The following is a 19617-nucleotide window of genomic DNA, read 5'->3' as shown; positions in this document are numbered from 1 at the left end:
TTGCTTCTGATCTTATGCAGAATACAAAAATAGCTGTTACCAAAAAGCTCCTGTTGGTAAGGAAAAAATATAAATGTTACCAATTTTAGCTTTATGAATTTTGTAGTGCTGTGCTGACAGATACCTTTCTGAACAGTTTTCCTCAGTTGAAGGCACTGTTAGCTCTGAATATATTCACACATTTATCCCACTTAACCATGTAAACTTAGTGAGGTGTTGTTGGTGATTTTTTTGTTTTAGGCTAATTATATTTTGTTTACCCTTCAGTAGCATGCTGTGAGGAGCACAGCAATGTAACTATCAAGCTCTTGACAGGATTGATGAATGGCCAGAGGTAGAGATATTGGCAGGCTGCTCTCTAGTGCTCTGTCTAGAATTGTTTTCCTAAATAATTCAGAGGGTTGAAATTTGATGAAATCATTTCCATTTGAAGAATGAATGGAAGAGGTAAATGAATGAAGACTCCAGTAATGGAGCAGCTGTGTTCATACTCTTGGACAGACAAGACAGCATCCCACATTGTTGTTCTTGTGCAGATTCTTTGCATGAGATTGTGGTCCAGCTTTGTGCAAGTGATCACTTCTACAGCGACAGGCTTTCTTGCTTGGTGTGTAGCACTCAGTCATAGCCAGCACTCTCCTCCCCTCAGCCTTCCCCCCACCCAGGGTGAGAGACCCTGCACGTTGACAGCTGTCTCCTGTGGCTCTGTGTTCCTGGAGAAGCCTGGCTCCAGTGGTGGGGCCTGTGAATTAGTGAGTGATAGCACTTTTTCAGGAGGGAATGCTTAACACAAAAGACTGTCTACAAATACAGGGCTGACAAACAGATGATCAGCACTCCCACAGGACTGAGCAACAACATGACATCAGTAGGGCAGTAACCCTGTAGTTTAGTTTAGATGGTAGGCAGGAAAGGTGCAACATGTTTGCAATTGGATAAGACCACCTGTGGTTTTATCCTTTTTTTTAAAAGACTTAGCCTTTCAGAAAGTTGTTGATACTCTACAAATTGCATGTGATAACCCCCGGGGTATATACTGTTACACTCATTCTCCTCCAGAAAGATGGTCTTTGAACCCACCTAGCATTCAAGTGATGAATGTAGCCATGTGGGAATGCAGATGTCATGTGGGAACACTGAATATTTCTGATGCCATAAATCTGACATTCTTTCTTAATGGCAGCTGCCTACAGAAACTCTTTGCAGGAATGGATCTGCTCCCTGGGAATCCTTGTTCTTTGACATGCCTAGTGTAACAGAAATGGCTTTCTGATGTAGGTGTAATTACGTGCAACCACTAAATAAGTGTCTGTACTGCTGCTGTGTCCATGTTTTACATTTGATTTTGGTTTTTTTTGCCAAGGTTGTATAGCAATTAGAGTAGCCAAAAGTATTAGGTTGATATTTCAGGATAGTTCCTTTTCTTTTTGTTCACATAAAGAGCACATACAAAGTGAACTTGGTTAGAATACTTCTCTGGCATATGAGTCCAAAACTACTGAATGCAACAATTGCCTTTAAAAGCTGGGTGGTGGTGGGGAACAAACCATCTATCAACAGGTGCAGCACACTGGTTTCTTGCTGAAAATGAAAGTGGGTTGTAATAACAACACAGCCATATTTGATCTTGCAGATATAAATGTGCAAGCACCTTTTGCTTCTGCCTTGCTCCTTCCATCCATTTTTTCATGTCTAACTCTTAAATGTAATACTGTCTTGAGTTGTACATGCTGGAGCTGGAAAATACAGAGCTCTGTTGCACACACATCTAACATAGCACACGGCTCAGGGCAAAGGAGAACTTTTTAAATTCTAGCTGTAGAGATTTAAAAAATGAGCAGTAAAAAGCATCTGAATAAGGAATATTTATTTGGATTCCAGTTTTTTTTAAATATAGCTGTTGAGATATTTGATTAGATTTTGTACTCAATATGACAGATGGAGTATATGATCTAACGTTGTCTAACATCTGTTGTTAATACAGCCCACCACCTGGAAATAAACGAATAGATACTCATGGGATATCCAGAAAAAAATGTGTGGTTAGAAGCGTCACTACTACTTTGAAAGGAACAGGATAATAATTTATGAACATCATGGATTCTCCACATAAACAGGAACAACTTCATTTGAATTTGAATGATCAAAATTATACTGCATAATGGAAGTTGCAAGGTGTACAATTAATCCTTAAGAAAAAAACACCTGCCTCAGAGCACATTGATTCAGAGGCATTTGAATGGGCTCACCTTGTGTCCAGAGGCACACTATGGGAAATCCAACTTAGATTTCTGAGGAGGAAGTGCTGTGCTCCTTAGAAAGGTTGGGATGGTGCATGGAGTAATCATTCCAGACTGAAACAGGTAGAAGCCGTGCATGCATGCACTGCCTTGTTTCTGCAGAGCTGAGAGTTTGGTTCTGCTCCCAGTAGCAACACAACATTGAATTCGTATGAACAAGATCTGCACTGTAGAAGACATGCTCTGAGTAGTGCTCTAAGAATAGCTTGGCCCTATTTACACATTTGTATTTTTGTGAATACAAAATATCTTTGTCACTCTGGCAGCCTCTACACACCCTTTTCACCTCCTTTGTTCTTTGCAGCTGCTGTTTCTACCTGCTTAACCCAAACGTTGGGTAGCAGGAGGAGGGTTGTTTTTATATTTGAGTGAGGTTTTAGACTCTTAGAAAAGCAAACTTCAGCTTGCTTAGAGCTCACTTGGGAGAGATTCCCTGGGAAGTGTCCATGAGGGATAAAGGAACTAGCAAATGCTGAGTTGTTTTTAAAGTGCACTCTCCTGGAAGCAAAAAAAACCCCAGTTCATCCCCTTTAAAGGTGGGGTAAGTAGGTGAACCAAGAGACTGCTTTGGCATCATTGCAAGGCCACTCTCCATAATCTTTGAGAAGTTCTGAAATATGGAGGATGTCCCAGTAAAATGGAAGAAGGTTAATGCCACCCCCATTTCCAAGAAGGGCTTTGATGATGATCCAGGAAATTACAGGCACATTAGTTTTATTTCAATCCCTGGAAAGTTATGGAATGAATACTCCTGGGGGCTATCACAAGTCAAATGAAGCATGTGATTGGAGAAAACCATCACAGGTTCACCAAGGCCAAATCATGCTTGACAAACCTGATTGCCTTCTATGGCAAAGTAACCTGCTTGGGCAAGCAGGGGACATCATCTACTTGGATTTCTCCCAGGGGCTTTCCATACTGTTTCCCACAGCCTCCTTCTAGAGGAACTTGCATCGTAGTCTAGAGAAGTGGTCTGTCTGACAGGCTGTACCCAGAGGGTGGTGGTAAATAGCTCCTTTTCAGACTGGCAACCTGTCACAAGTGGGGTCCCTCAGGGATCAATACTGGGCCCAGAGCTATTTAATATCTTCATAAGTGATTTCAATGATGGGATCAAGTGCATCCTGATGAAGTTTGCGGAGGGTATAAAATTGATTGGGGAAGCAGACACTTTGCAAGGGAAAGTCACCCAGCAGGAAAACCTGGAGGGGCTGGAGGAGTGGGTGCACAAGAACAACCAGAACAAGTGTAAGATTTAGCACCTGGAAAAACATAAACCAGGAGTGCAGCACAGGCTGGGGCCCTCCTGGCTGGGGAGAAGCTCTGTGGGAGGGGGCCTGAGGGTCCTGGTGGACAGCAAGCTCAGTATGAACACTGTGCTGCTGCTGCAAAGAGAGCCAGCAGGATGCTGGGTTGCATCAACAAGGGCATCACCAGCAGAGATGATGAAGTCATCATCCTGCTCTGCTTAGCACTGGTCAGGCCACACCTGACAACCTGGTTTTGGTCTCCACTATACACAGAAGGTGTGGACAGGCTGGAGAGGGTCCAGAGAAGGATGATCCAAGGATTGGGAAGCCTGCTATGAGGGGGAAAGCTGAGAGAACAGGGTGTGTTCCACCTTGAGAAAAGGTGGCTTAGGAGAGATGTCCTCACCCTGTTCCAGTATTTAAAAGGTGGCTACAAAGAAGAGGGAGACTCTCTTTCTGCAAGGAGACACATAGAAAAAATGAAGGGTAATGGATGCAAGTTACTCCTGGGGAGATTCTGATTGGACTCTAGAGGAAGTTTTTTCACAATGAGAGCAGCCAGCCATTGGAATAATCTCCTCAGGGAAGTGGTGGATTCCCCAGCACTGGACACCTCTTGATTACATTAACTAAAGATAAACATACTGAAAGAGAAGGGTGCTTAGCAAAGTACTGCTGGCCAAGTTTTAAATACAGTCTATTCAATTAGCTGCTCATCTTCTGGTTTTGAATGTTTCAGTGGCATGAAGCTTTGCGTTTGCAAATGTCATTTATATGTTTGCTCTGAATTTTAGGTGTCTTTTTGTGAGTAATCATGATCATGACCTCAAGAAAGAGTATTCATTTGATTCATATGCATATTCATGATATAATTTGCTTAGTATACCTTGAATAGAAGTGGTTGGGCTTTTTTTCTTAATACAGATTTATCTTGTGACCTTTTTCACCTCCACCCTTAAGCACACGTGCTCATGAGTGCCACAGTGTAACTCACTGGGTAGCTGTACAAGTAAGAGCTCAGCCCTTGTGCTGTGGTGGTAAGGCCATCAAAGATAGGTATGGATGGTCAGCACTGCTGGGACAGAGCTGTGTTTGTCAGCTTTGGATGTAGTGAATTGTACACCTTGGTTTTGAGGCTCCCTAGTAGAATCCCTATTGCGTTTGCCAGGCAGGCATCATTCATCTGAGCACTGGCTTGTCTGGGAATTAAACTGCAGTGAGTCCCCCGGGCTGGGAAAGCTCCCTTTGATTAGGAGTTGTGTGTTATGTGTTGTCACAGGTTGGAAGATTAATGAATAATTGTCAAACCACTAAAAGTGCTTTGAAGTGCTTTGTAATGCTGAGAGATAACACTGAAAGTAGAGAATAGTAAGTAAGCAGCCATTTTTAAAGTACAATTTAATGTATAAAAAGACCTTATAGATTACTTAATTTAGATGGAATGAAAAACTAAAGCTATCATAGCAGCATTGTAGGTTATGGTACCATAATTGCACAGGTTTCAAAGTAAATAAAATGCTGTTGTTGGGACTGATATGTTAATTCAGTTTAATTGGTGTTCTTTCCTGAATTCTTCATGAGTTTTTGTTGTCGATGAGTGAACTTTCGTCATTATTACTATGGGAGAGATCAGTAAGCATGGTACTGTGTTTAATGGCCACAAACTGGGAGATTAGACAAAAGTGCTTTAAATAGTTTTGCAGATTAACAGGCACCATTTATGTTGGAGTTATGAATTTAATCTTGCTGTGGGCACAAAAGAGGATTAAAGTGTTACTAGATGGCTGGAATTATTTGATTTTCCCCACTCCCCTGCAAGGACCCCAAATCAAAACTGTAGCTAACAAATTAGAAGTGCATACTTCCACTAACAGCTTTGAGGACACACTTAATGCTGTGATTTGCTTGTGATACATACAAATTAGTGCTGAAATTAAACTTTGTGTTGTGCTTGCCATAAGAATTGAGAGGATTACCCAGTTTGAAATTTTAAATTCCAGGTAATGGAATAGTTATGGAATGTCACTAGGAAATACGTAATGTGCAGTTGGTGTGGTGCACTGCATAGTAGAATTTGGCTTTTCCAAGGAGTTTCCTTGTCCATTGGTTTGAGATCACTGTTGTTTTGTTCTGAGACAAGAAGCAGGACAGTTGGTTCAGTTTTGGATCTGAAGTTGGCCTCAAATTTTGAAGACCTGTTTTGAAATGTGGATATTAACTTTTTTCCAGATTTCATTCCTGGTCTTTAACAGAGACCCTAACATACACAGTGAGGTATCATGAGAAACAAGAAAGAAAACCTTTAGTATTGCACTGGAAGAAATAGAAATGTTCATTTAAACGATGACCAAGAAGGAGGCTTGGAAATTTACCCCACAAAATGCATAAGATTGGCTAAAGATGGCAAGCACTGCACAGACACACAGCAAGTGTGCTTTGCTTCCCTGAGAGTGCTTGCTGACCCCAAGACTAGTGAGGTGGAGAGCCCCACCAAACAGTGTGTGCAGGATCTCCCCCAACGCTCTAGCTGCTGCACTGAAACTGCAGAGAGGGTTAAGTGGGGCTTAACTTGTGATAGCTGCCACTTGAATGGACTCGTTGGAATGCAGCACTTCTCATGTTTTGTTTTTGTTTAGTTACTTCTGGGTATTTTGTACTCGTGGTACAGACACACACCATCTGCCTCAGGTTGGGAGAACATCCCCCATAGCAAGAGTCATGTGCACATGAATTTTTAAGGTTTTGTCCACTTTCTCAAAGCCCAATTAGGAATAAGATGCTGGAGGAGACTGAAGAATTTGTGTATCCTTTTCTCCATCTGAGGATTATTACATTCCTGACTGTAATGCCGTGTGCACCGTTTTCTTTACTGCTGCCATCCCAATGTGGCTTCTGAGTTCAACCCAAAGCTTTCTGTACGAATATTTATCCTTCTTGAGGACATAATGCAAAGGGTGCTCTGTTAGAAGAGGACTGTAGGGTGAGATTATAGTAGTTAACAGAGTGTTTTCCATGTGAAATGTTAATACATTGTTTTAAATCTTATTTCTGTTCTGATGTAACATTTTAAAATTAAACCATTCTAAATCTAATTACCACTTCAACTTTTAATACCTTTCTCTTATTTTTTGCATAAAACTTATTTTAATTGGAATAACAAGTATTGCATGTTTTATGAAACACCTTCATTGAAAGCCTTGGATACTTTCCATTCCAGTCCCTATGGAACCATCTAGTTTGAAAATACACCATTCTATCCTCTCCTTAATTACAGTACTTGGAACAACTCTCTGTTAACTGGTTTTAAGTTCCACCAGATAATGAGTCCACCAGAACTAGAGAGCGTGCAGCAGAAAACTGTTCACAGGAGGAAGCTTGCGGTTGCTTAGCTACCTATCTTTTTAATTTGGAATCTCCAGCAATTCTATAATAACTAGCCCTTAAGCTTCCAAATGTATTTGTTCATGACACATTGTACCATTTTATGTGCATTTCACCTCTGTGTTACCACTATTGTTGTAGGAATAGAGGCCATTTATAATGGGGCTCTATTGTGGCGTAAATCACGAAACCTAAATACCTGGGTTACACAGGCGGTACTCGGTGCTTACGTGGGCACTGCAACAATGAGATTCAGAACAACATGAACCAAAGCACCTATTGCCTCTGCTCCTCACAAATACAGTAAAGTTACACGTGGTCTGTATGGACTGCAATCAGTCTGTAGGCTTTTCATTCTCACATCAATTTAGGCATAATAAAGATACATGATTAATTGCAAATTAAAATATTGCAACACTTAACAATTTTTGTGTATTTAGCATTTCCTTGCAAGCGAGAAAATGCCAGACTTTCAGTAATGGCCTGACTTTACCAGCCATTTCCTGGAATAAGACCCTGAGCTAGACAATGGGCACAGGATAAATACTGAATATTTTATTTTTTTTTAGGAATCTGGAAAAACTTTATGTTCGCTAAAGTTTTCTAGTTAGTCCTAAAACTGACCTACAGGGGCACTGTACCTAGGGATTGCTTACGGCCACAGAACTGGTGTAAGCATAGTAAAAAAAATGTCTTTCCTAAACTTTTTTCCAGTATATGGGTCTAAAAAGGAAACTATTAAAGTTGTTCTTTGTTGCTGTAATAGTTTTTCTCATTAGGAGAGAACTCTCCAACTCTTCCCCACCTGCCAGTACAAAATAGTCAGCTTCTGCAGCAGGGAGGTTGAGGCTCGTGTCTGTCTGCAGATGGGCATCCTGCCTTGGCCTCCGACTCTGGGATGCAAGACTGCTGGCGGAGCTGTGACAGCTCAGAGCGATGCTGTGTTTCCTTGCGGATGTGGGTACACTGGCAGTGCTGGTGGTAGTGACACAGCTCTGCCAAGAGGAGAGGATTGTTGGGGCTGCTGTTGGAGCGGCGCTGGCAGAAAGCAGAAAGCGCTCTGCCGGCCTGTGTTACAATTTGCTGACGTAATTTATGGAAGCGGCAACTCCATCTAACATGTGGATGGGTTTGATTCGCAAGTGCAAAATGCAGTTCTTTGTAAAGAAACTTCACTGCTGTTTGCTGCTTAGGTGATGTGCCCAGCTGGACAAAAGATTTGTTATTGAAGCTTTCTGTTCTATTTGTTATGATTTTAGCAGGATAAACTTCTCGGTTTGAAAGCTGATTACATTTTTAATTCAGTGATTAACTTTGGAATCTATGCTCAAGTTAATTTAAAGAAAATTACATATTTCAGCTCATACAGTTATACTTTGTAGTTTAAACATGAATCTGTGTAATCCCCTTTCAGGTATTCATAAGGTTTTAATATCTATGTGCCCCTAGTGGAAAATACTGGCATATTTCAGTATAATTTTGTGCTCAATTAACCTCACTATTGACTTACAGATGTACAACAGAGTTGCATCTCTTTGCCCTTTTATTGTGGTTTAATGTTTATGTGTACATTTTTGTTTCTGGGTCTGTAAATCTTATTAAGATAATTTATTTTTAAGATGACTAAGTATGTAGCTCTTGTATAGTTTAATGGGGGTTTTTGGGGTTGTTTTTTTTTTGTTATGCCTTGGGTTTTAATCCTTTATGTTTTAACATTGCATCCCATGGCTTTAAACCAACTATACGCATGTCCTTGGGTTTCCCAGTGCAGAGCTGCTGCTGCCCTGGCCTCTGTTTGCTTGTGGGATCCCATGGAGGCATCAATATATGGCATGACAAAATGTAAAACCATACTCATAGATCACCTTATAAATATTTATTCATATAAATTCTTTAAAGAAATTAAATTACGTGTTCTATAGAAAATAGGAGAGAGAGGCTTTTAGTGTCGCTGACTGCAAATTGAAGTCATTTGTCTCGAAGGGTCAGGTGCCACTTTGTGGTAAGGAATTTGTCTGAGATCCAAGAAAGGAAAGATTGATAGTACAAAGAGATTGATGAAACAGGCACTGCAATATGCACACGAAGTTACGGGTTAATTAGGAGGATTTAAACAAGAAAGTTCCTTTGTGTGGAGAAGTGTCATGTGCTGTTACTTTCAGAAGTGAGGTGTGCTGGCAGCCTTTTTGAACGTGTGGGGTTGATTTTCAGAGATGCTGATGTGGAGATGTGTGGCTCTGAATATCAGCAGGGCGGCAGATTACCAAAAGCACACACACTGCAGCTGGCGAGTGCTTCTTAGGAGAGTGAGTGGTTTGTGTGTACAGGCACCATCCTTGCTCTTATCTTTGGTTTTGTTGCTGCTGCTGTAAATTATAATGCTGGTTCTGTGACTCCTGTATCAGAGTAAAATCATTAATATTTCAGAGTGCCAGGTTCTTTGGGTCTCGGGTGACGTGGCTGTTTGTTGTATCTTCTAATTACGAGTGCAGCGCTTAAAGAAAAAACCTAAAGCTAAAACAATGTAGCTTAGAAAATGGGAGCTGAGCAATCAACAAACGCTGTTTTCTTGTTGATAGGAAAGCTGTTTTGGAAGAACAGACACTGCAAACTGTTCCTTATTGCATTAAAGTTCACCAGCCACCTGGTACATGTAGTGGAGAATGACAAGCTTCCGTACACAGATTCATGCAGAGACTGAAACAGTACCATCTCTTATAATAGTTGCTCACATGGCAGAAAGAGAATTTTAAATTTGACTAAATGCAACGAAACCAACTCTCTGTACCCCTTGTGCCTTGTTCTATACAAGGGCAAAGTAGTGCAAATCTTTCAGCAAGGAAGGAATAAAAAGCTCAGCAAGTACTTCAGTATTTATTATTCTAATAGTAAATCATCTCTGTCTGCGTAGAATATCTGTAAATCATACCTGCTGAGGGTAGGAGTAAGCACAGGCATGAGGGACTCAGCTTCTAAATACTGTAATTCTGATATTTTTGTTGTGGTGGTCTTAACTAAAATTTTGTGTTGATACAGCTTCACCTTATTCTCTGCCCTGAAAAAGATCTTGGGGCACACAGCAGCTCCTGTCTTCTGCAATACCTTTCTTACTTAATACCGAGTATCGGATTTATTTTTTTTTAAATAAGAGGAGGTAGACAACAGACAAGTTTTCTCTTGTCTTACTCCTCAGTGTGAGATAGAAAAGGCCTTAACAAATTGCAATGTATTGCTTTTTATGGAAGATGAAAAAATTGTTGAAGGGACAGGTATTTGAATTGCAGAATATACTTCTGCATTAAGAAAAGGCAGTTAGACTCAATGAGGCCCCTGGGAAATGTGATTGACATTAAAAACAATCCTATTTTGTTTTATGATATTCCTGTAACAATGAATTCTAGCTTCTTATGTGGTTAGATATCTGTTTATTCACATAATTCTGAGTACAAAAGGAGCTGTAGAAAACATTCTATGTAGTGGAAAAACAACACTTTCTTTTCACATTTTCACTGTTTTTCATACATTTCTCTCTTGTATCAACATGAGACCAGATATGAGAAATTCTGTCCAAACAAATGAGTTCAAACATGTCCCACAATGCTGATATGCACAAAGTGGTGTCTCAGGCAGAGTTCTTGTGGTCTTTTTGTGGTAATTGAGTGGCAGCTCACCTTCCATCAGCCCTTCTATCACATCAAAAAGAAAGATGCCTCTCCTTTATGAAGAAGTGCAGCTTACTGATATTTTTCTTTACTGCAAGGATAATTTTTTTTTTTTTTGCACTTCATCAACACAGTGCCTGTTTAATGTGAAAATTCTGTATGAATTAATTGGTGTTTTCTTTTTTCAGAAACCAAAACAAAAGGACTGGCATCCTCCTGGAGGATTTATTTTAGGACTCTGGGCACTAATCATCATGGTTTTCTTCAAAACGTATGGAATCAAGCACATGAAACACATCTTCTGAATTTGAGCAAGCAAGATGATTACATTGACTGCTACCTTGGATTCATTGGTGTCATCTGACTTCTCTGGATGTAAATTATGGTCATAGTGAAAAACAGTGTTGAGACCTCCCTTGAAGTCATCTCTTCTGCCCCTTCTTCTGAATAGAGTTGAACAGATGGTTTTAATCTTTGAATTTTTTCTTTTTTTTTTTTTTTACTTGTTTTAAACAGTTTAATGCTTTTCTGAATACTTTCTCATTCAAGTTAAACTGAGAGGAGGGACCTAAATACAGTAAAAGAATTTTTTAGATCAATTGGGTAAATTCCCCCACCCCCACCCCACCACTTCAAACTAAATTTTAAAGTAGTCAACCTATGACTACAGAACTTGATGTTGTGCAGAATGTTAAATATTTAAGATGCCATCAGTAGAAACTTAAGCCACTTTGCAGACTTTGGCAGGATGTATTGAAAGCTTTCTTTAAAAAATAGTCTAGTATATATTGAGTCTTGGTTGGTTGGGGTTTTTTTAATTCCCTATTAAATGCTACCCTTAGATCAGTCCTAGACTCAAAAAGGATTCGATGAGTTGGTAAAAGTGAAACCTAAATATACAATGACCTCACTGAATCTACTTCCAACAATGTAAAAAACTACCACTTCACCATGTCCTTCAGGAACCTTCCTGGGTGTTGTATTTTCACTCCGTAGAACGAGGAGTTGGATGTTTCAGGGTTGTCACTGCACTGGATATTTGCACAGAAGAAAATCGACTCTCCCATCAGGATAAAAATGTTATAAATTGTTCTGTTGTATCCTGCAGCTTCTGAGCCCTTGGAAAATGAGCTTTATCACACAGGAGCTGTAAATTCAGTTTTGGCAGATCAGTTTGTTGTTCTTGAATGTATGCTAAAAGGGTTTTGTCTGTGTAATATACTGATATTAGTCAAAAGAGCAAATTTGCGCATGTAGAGAAATAAGTTTGTCAGCAAGGAGAAGCTTTTGCAGTATGCTTTTGGAACCTGGCTTCCAGCTTAATCATAATAAAGTTTACATGATGTATACATGGTGTGCTACATATGTATCTTCAAAAGTTATTTGTAATTACATATAGTATTGGAGCCAACATATTTTTCTTAGAATATGGTATTGAACATTTTCACATTGCACAGAACATACAGATGCTTGAATTTTTATTGTCCTTTTTTCTTCTCTTGCAGACTGGTTGTGGCATCGTAGCCTCTGGTTAGGGACACAGAGAAAGCAGCCATTGAGGCTTCCAGGAGTTTCTAAGGGCTGATGCCAGAGAGAACGATAGAAACAGCAGAGTAGTACATCTCTTGAGTGTTAAAACCCTTTTTTCTTTCTCCATACACCTGGGCTTGGAGAGTATAAAGGTACAAAATGATCCATTATCAGGAGGTAAACACTTGCCTGCCTCACCTCTACCTCATATAAAGTTTGGTCCTGTGAACTTCTTTAAGCTTTTTGGTGAACAGCTGAAATGTTTTTCTGTAGCAGGTGCAGAGCACCAAGAGTAGGAATGACTATTTAAAAGGAAAGCATTCCCACACCTTACAGTTCTGTAACATGGTATTTTGTGATAAATACTTCTGGAGGTTTCTCCACGGGCTGGTGATGAGCAGTTTTTGTATAACTGGTGCACAGGTATCCCCTGCCAACTGCAGCGCAATGTAACCTGAAAGATGAAAGCTCTGTTTGCCCAAAGTGCTTCCCTCAGAGAGGGAGAAGATGAATAGGTCTGAGCAGCATTCCTAGTGCTGGATCTCTGGGTTTCTTCCCAGTGTGCTTTTTTGGGGTTGTTTTTTGGCTAGCATCCTTCACAAGCAATGACTTTGTATCCAAAATCTGATACAGTGGTGACTCTTCTTAAAACCAGAAAAGCTTTTTTATTTCCACCCCCACTGTCAGCTATTCCTGATGTACCAGTCAACTAAGAGCTGTTGTACAAGAGCTGTAAGGAAATGCAGAGAGACACTATAAAAATGTGTAGACAAGGTATAGAAATGAATCCTACAGACTTTCTTAGAGGAATTGCTTAGCTTTCATCTTTTAATCCAGCCTTTGATGCTTGTTTCAATTGTAAGGAATATTTTTAATAAAATATTTATTTTATAGGCAAGTTTTGTCATACTTTAGAAAGTGGCTAAAGTGAAGTTGATGGAGCTTTGTGCCTTGCTTCAGTTGCAATTATACTTACTCAGATTCCTCAGGCCTTACTCCATTTCTCTCTTTCCCTCTTTCAGCCACCTTTTGCAGGAAGTGACAGATAGAAACATCTACAGAACTCAGCTGAATTTTGCAAGTAGCAGAAGGTACGAAAGATGCTGTCTTTTTAAAAGCTTATCTGCTTGGGGAGAAGGAGGCAATTAGGTGGGTTATTAAAATGCAGTTTATGAATAGAAGCACTCAGTAAGTGTGCCTGTGAAGGTGATTAAATTGAAGTGAGAACAACAATCTGACTGGAATGCAGCAAACTATGCTTCGGGCATTTCTAAGGTTTTTATATGCATAAAGTGAGGAGTTGAAACAGATCGTTCTGAGAGTCACCATAAAATTGCCTGTGCTATACTTACCAGACAGTATTTTCTATACTGTGGTAACTTTTGTTCATTGAGTAGTTGTAGTCTGAAAGCAAAGATAGATAGAAATGCCACAAAATTGTCTGTAAATGTGTTTTGTGTATTTATTTCTTTACTTAAAGTTAGCAATCCTTCTGTTTTCCCTAAAAGCCCTTCAAAACCTCAGTTTGGGATCTGGGGTTTGGGAGCCAGCCAGACTTGTCTCACTCACAAGCCATTTGTGTTTTGCAGACCAAGCAATGTGCTTGTGCAGTACAGATGCTTCCTCCGTTGTGCAGATGATCATTTTTAATGGTATCCAGAAAACAAGCCAGGTTCAGTTTTTTCATGCTTCTTTGCATAGAAACTTCTAGAGCAGAATTAAATTTCAGTATTTTGTGAGTCTACATGGATAAGTCTGTGAACCTGGCATGCCCATGCTTGCAAGGTGTAGTACCTTCATGTCTGCAGCCTGTACTGGATCCAATCTCAACTACTGACCAGCGAAGCCAGACAGAACGGCATTGACAAGTCTCGCGGTGGGTTCCGTAGACACAGTTTAGAATATGTGTGGATGATAAAAATAACCAGGAAGTTGTTTCAGTTTTTCAGCTCTTTCAGGTTTATACTCACATGCAGATTCTCCTGAGTCTCTGCACTTCATTTGATTTCTGAACTATGCAACACTCTGTACATTTGGGAACGCTGTTTTGTGTGACCATGCCCAAGTGTTTACACAAATGTATGACTAAGCTACATTTCTGTAACAGACTGAAAAGTGATTCCCACAAAAATCAGTGAAGAAGCCTGAGCAGTGATGAGGCATTCAGTGCTTCAGTGGTCTATGCCAGCTAGATCTTTTTTTATTTATGTGACTGTCACCATGAAATGCTGTCGTCTTAGCATAAGCAAAGATCATAGACTGCTCAGCAGAATCTTTACAGCTATCATTACCGACAGGATATATCTTCTAGGGAGTGGAGTTGTTTGCTTTTGTCAGTGTTTTTTCCCCCTGAAAGCTGGTCTCTGTTATTGATTCCAGAAAAGCAAATGTGGTCTGGTTCTAATTCTGTCGCTGAGTGTCTGCAGGTTGAGCCCATTTCCATCTCTGTACCAGCAGTCAGGAATTTCGGTTCTTTGGTACCACATCCACAAAACATGCCAGGAGTGAATGGATCTCGTCTCACGTGCCTTCACAGGGCAGTGCTGCACGCCAAAGCAGGGCATGTAGTGCTACATCACAATTACTGAAGAAGCAAAGATCACATTCAGCTGTGAATTTATCATGGGCAGAGAGATTCTGCAAGGCGATGAGGGCAGGGAGATGTACTGTTGCTGTAATAGAGATTTGAAAGACTGATTGGCCCACTGAGGCAGATGAGTGAAGCCTGCAGTCCTGATAGCAACAGTATGTTGTTCAGGTTTGGGGTTTGATTTGTGCGGGGTGGGGTTTAAGCTTGAGAGCTGCTGCTTTCTCTTCTCTGGTGGATGATTAGAGGAAAGGAGTAAAATGAAGCTTCTGGTCTGAAGACTTCCAAACACTGAGCTAATTGCCCCTTCAGTATAGATGGGGAAAGGAGATGCTTTTCTGGTCAATAGTTAGATTTGATCCAGTACTCTGTGTTGTGAACTCAAAAGCTTCTACTACAAGTTCAGGATTATCTGGACTTGATCAAAATGAATAAAGTAGAAGGCGATTCACAAAGTGGAAATGTTGTGTTACAGAGTCTGTGGTGTTTTGAGAGAGAAACCTTTGCACATGGTACAATATGGGGACAAAGACTGAGGCTGGCAGAGGACTTGATATCCCTTTGTCACAGAGCTGGGTGCGACCTGGTAGAATTTTAATGATGCTTTGGCCTGTGGACTAGCATAAAATATTTAACTGAAGAGACTTAGCTATCCTTAAGTTAGGAACTACAGAAAACAGCAGTGTACATAATGAAAGTCTCTTCTCAACCATCACTTCAACACTTCTGTACAATAATGGGCAAAATAGTTTCTACATTTTGTATCTGGTGAAAGGCAAATATAACAAAAAACCACAAAAAAAAACCCAAAGAGAAATGTACTTCTTGTGGAAGATATCATCTGCTGTGTGCACTCTACTGTTTTTTCTGTTTTCCCTTGCTGTGAACTTTTAAAGATAATATTCTGTAGGGAAGTGCATCTTGAAAGCGTCCGTGTTTCATGATGAAAACTTGTATATGCTGCATAACATACTCTGAAATCAGCATTTCATAGCACTAATTTCACTTGCAAGTTCTTTAAAACAAGTTACTTTTTCTCCCTTAATGAGGATTTCTGCCTGATTTAGTGATTAAACTGATAGTGTTTAAGGTTTCAATTCAAAGTTTATGAAGGTGTACATCTATTAATGTTTGATTGTGCCATGTCTTCTTCCCCATGCAGATCTTAGATTTAACCTTCTCTCTTTCTCTGCTCCCCACCCCCTCCCCTCACCCTATCTCTCCTTCCTGTCTCTCCAACACATATACACAAAGAATACTGAAGCCTTGTCCAAAACCGAGCTGGTTTTGCTGCTGTGGCCAACAGGCTTAAATAGAGATGCGAATTGTATCAGCAGGAATTATTCTGGACAGCACTGTTACAGCAACCCATTGAATGGAACAAGCTACACTGGAAACAGGCTGTTTCTATAGTGTAACAGTGATGCTGGCAAAGCTCTGGCATAGATGCTGCTTCTTATGAAGTGATGATTTTCACGCTGGTGACCATTACACAGCTTTGGTGACACAGTTTTGTAGGAACCAGGCCACTGGGTTGTGGTTTATTTGGGAGATCTGTGGCATGTCATACTAGTCCCTGTCTCTAAGTTGACTAATTTGAAATAGCAAATATATTTCCTTTCTTGCCTGCAATGGGGCTTACTGAAATAATGTCATATATGAAATGCTTGACTAGCTCCACTGGTTTTGAGCGTGATGGGCATTCTCAGTAGAGATTGGTGTCCTTTCTGTATATCCAATTCCAATATAGCAGTACTTATTTCCTTTCTCAAGTGCTTCCAGTTTACCAAAGAAGGGCATTAGTTACTGCTGTTCGGTTTTTATTAAGTTACTTTTTCTGTACTGGTTTTCCTGTCCAGGTTAAATTTGTAAACCAACATACTGTGGCTCAAATTGTGATGATTTTGGGGTCCCTCGGTTTTTGCAATGCAAATTGAATGGAAAATAAGGCCATCAGTAGATCATTGCAATGTATGCTTGTATTTTGTACCATTCTTTTACATAGCCTGCTTTGCAGTAGTCCCTGTCTTTGCAGTTTTTTTGTGTAGGGAAGGTTTTCTGCACCTGCTTTTGTTACTCATTCCTGCACAGCTGCTCCTTCTCTGCAGTATCTTTTCAGTGGAGTGCTAAGTAGCAACACTTTAGTGTTCCAGGTAATGCTTGACTACAGATGTATGTCCATATTAAAAAAAAAAAACCCTGGTAATGCTGTAGTGGAAAATGTTCCAGTTTTGTCCAACACAGGCGACCAGACCCCTTGAGCATCAGTAACCTCTTTGAGGCCTGGCTTTGTGTGCAGCTTGCCTACAGCCAGGATGTGATGGGGGGAACACACCCTGATAGGTTATAGATCTGTTCACTTGTTTTGCCTTTTTTGCTAATGCATAAACCTAACCTCTTGCCTTAAACTTGGCCACATCGAATGGTTCCCTTCTGAATCTCCTTCACATTGATGTTAACATACTCACATCATGTTTGGGTGTTAACTAATGGGGCTCCACCTGATCCGGTAGCCCAAGTGAAGTTAGCAAAGTCCTAAAACCTTATACCTTGCTAAACAGGCATTATTCCCTTTATCTTTCCTGTACTTCAGGAAGTATCTAGTGTCCTAGAAGCTGCTGATGTTATCTTAACCTTGTTCTGGGTTCTGTAAAGCTGACAGATTTAAATATCTCTGGGCATCTCCTGAAGGAGCTAAACCTGTTCAGAGAAACCCAGTTCTTAAGATGACTCTCCTTGGCTGTTAAAAGAGGTTCAGCCTTGCTCTCCATCTGAGCTAGAAGCTTTGACATTGCTTTCAGTAAAATGAGAATGCAGCTGCTGCTGTTAGATCTTGTGGCTGCCTGGCACTCTGTGAGTATGGCGAGGCTAACTGGGTATAGTGTACAAGCTGGAGTTCATTTGAGACAGTAATTCTTTTCACATTTTTATTTATCAATTTATTTAGACAGCCTGGCCCCTGCATCCTGTGTCTAGGAGTGACCTGTGGTAGATGCTGAGGGCAGAGTACAGAAAAGCAGAGAAAATACGTTGTTTTCATGTGGAATACTGCTTGCAATCTTAAGCTGGTGGTATGTCCTCTTACCCTTTATTTCCTTCGTTCAGGTGGGGACTGTAAATGAGGATCTTCTCTTTTTTCTGGTCAGACCATAGCTGCTTTGGAGTTCTTCTGAGAGACCCCTTGCAAAACTAGTTGTGGAACTCCACTTGGACTCATCACGTGGATCTTCTTGTCCCATGGCTTCAGAAAGCTTTGTAGAACTCTACATATATGGCTTGTGAGGCATGGCTTTCCTTACAAAAGCTAATTCTCTTCCTTGTCAGTTTCCCATCCATTTGGAACATGCTAGGATTGCTTATCTGTAGTTTCCTGTGTTTCTGTCTCCCAGATCTCTGAAGACAACTCCTGGTCAAAGTACTCCACAGTGAACAAGGACACTGTATGTTGGTCACCTGCTCAGTAGTTTCACTGGTTCGTATGGCAGACAACACAAGGGAGCGTCACTCTTTTCTGCTGCAGTGCAGGAGTGTCCCCTGTGAGAGCTGTGTGCTCTCTTGCTGTCAGGGTGCTGTCCTGCTGCACCCCTGGGAAGGTGCCACAGAGGGAGATGCTGATTCCTGGATGGTTTCCAGTCATCTGCATTTGCCTGTTCAACAGTCAGCCAAGGTAAAAGTCACCAACTTTGTCTCCGCTGTGATACTGAAACTCCATCCACATGGTGTCAAAGGGTGTCACATGGTATTTCAAGTTTTCCTGTAATTTTCAGTATAGAAAAGATTTGAGTGCAGAAAACAATCTAGAGGCTTCCATGGTATTTAGCATACACAGAGCCATTTTACAGCCACTTTAAAAAACGTCCTTTGAGTTTCACTTTCCTGTTTCAGTACAAAGGAGTTTCTCACCTCTTGGACTCTTGCCCTTTCATACTTCCTAGGTCTTTTTAAAGGGGATTTTCCTTTAAATTTTTTCCCCCTCCTCCTTTCTCCTTATGAAATCTTGTGTGATGGAAGGTGTGCTTGCAGGAAAGGCAGCTGGGAACTCAACGTGATCCGTGCTAACTGGTGCACCAGGAAAGGGAAGTATTGATACCCGTAAGGTTTCTGTTCTTTCTTTTTTGCACTGTATTTTGTCTTTCAAGTACTCTTTCACTGCTTAACTGTTTATGGGGGTTTTTTATCCCTAGGCAATGTTTTTAATGAACTAGATATTACATCTCCTTGCATAAAGTAAAATAATTAACTTTAATTAGTCAGAGGTGATTATCAGCATTTTTCAGAGTTTTTGTAGCGCATGTGATTTGCAGAATATTAAAAATAAATTTATGCAGGAGCACAACTTCTTACTCTGTCACCTGCAGTCTGACTGAACTTCGTATTCCAGGGGAAAACAGCTGGATAGCTCAAACCACGTTTTATTCCTTACTTTTCAGGATCCCCACACCCTACATCCCCATGTTCTTCCAGCTATTTTTAGATTATGGCGCACTTGCCTCCTTAGAGCTATTTTGGATAAAAATGACTTGGTTTCCTATGAAGTCTGCCTGAGAAATCCTGCAGGACAAGCACCTCCTGCAGAGTTGTATCAGTTTATGCTCCTGTTCGTGTGTATGAATACATAATATGTGAAATTGCCATTGTGTGTTCTGCTGGCTAGAGCCAGGAGGGGCTGTCAGCAAACCTGAATCTCTTTTAAAATCTAGTGCTAAGGCTATACTTGGTCCTAGTAAGGTTCTTAACTTCCCCTTTCCTCCATTTCCTTGCCCAGAAATATTCAGTAGCAACTTGTTTTCCTGAGGTGCTTTAACACTCAGGCTTTTTGAAAGTTCTCGTGCTTTGTATCCTCACGCCTTAGCTGGGCATCTTGCAAACACTGTGCCAAAATTACAGAAACCAATGGTTGTATTTTT

The 19617-nt window shown here is 40.5% G+C and overlaps 1 protein-coding gene across 1 annotated transcript in view; it reads left to right on the top strand.

Annotated features, from left to right (window-relative positions):
• The window catches only part of PIGK (phosphatidylinositol glycan anchor biosynthesis class K), a gene marked incomplete at its 5' end in the record, with an annotated part of 66188 nt that extends 54246 nt beyond the window's left edge, over positions 1-11942 (top strand). Inside the window, one exon of the mRNA XM_084266505.1 lies at positions 10782-11942. Coding sequence (XP_084122631.1) covers positions 10782-10898 — 117 coding nt within the window. The 3' untranslated portion in view covers positions 10899-11942. The remainder of the gene's footprint in view (positions 1-10781) is intronic.
• Positions 11943-19617: the final 7675 nt, after the last annotated feature.

This window comes from Gallinula chloropus, assembly GCF_964237585.1.
Source record: "Gallinula chloropus genome assembly, chromosome: 6".
NCBI classification, from domain to species: Eukaryota; Metazoa; Chordata; class Aves; order Gruiformes; family Rallidae; genus Gallinula; species Gallinula chloropus.
This window is presented reverse-complemented; position numbering and strand designations above follow the sequence as displayed.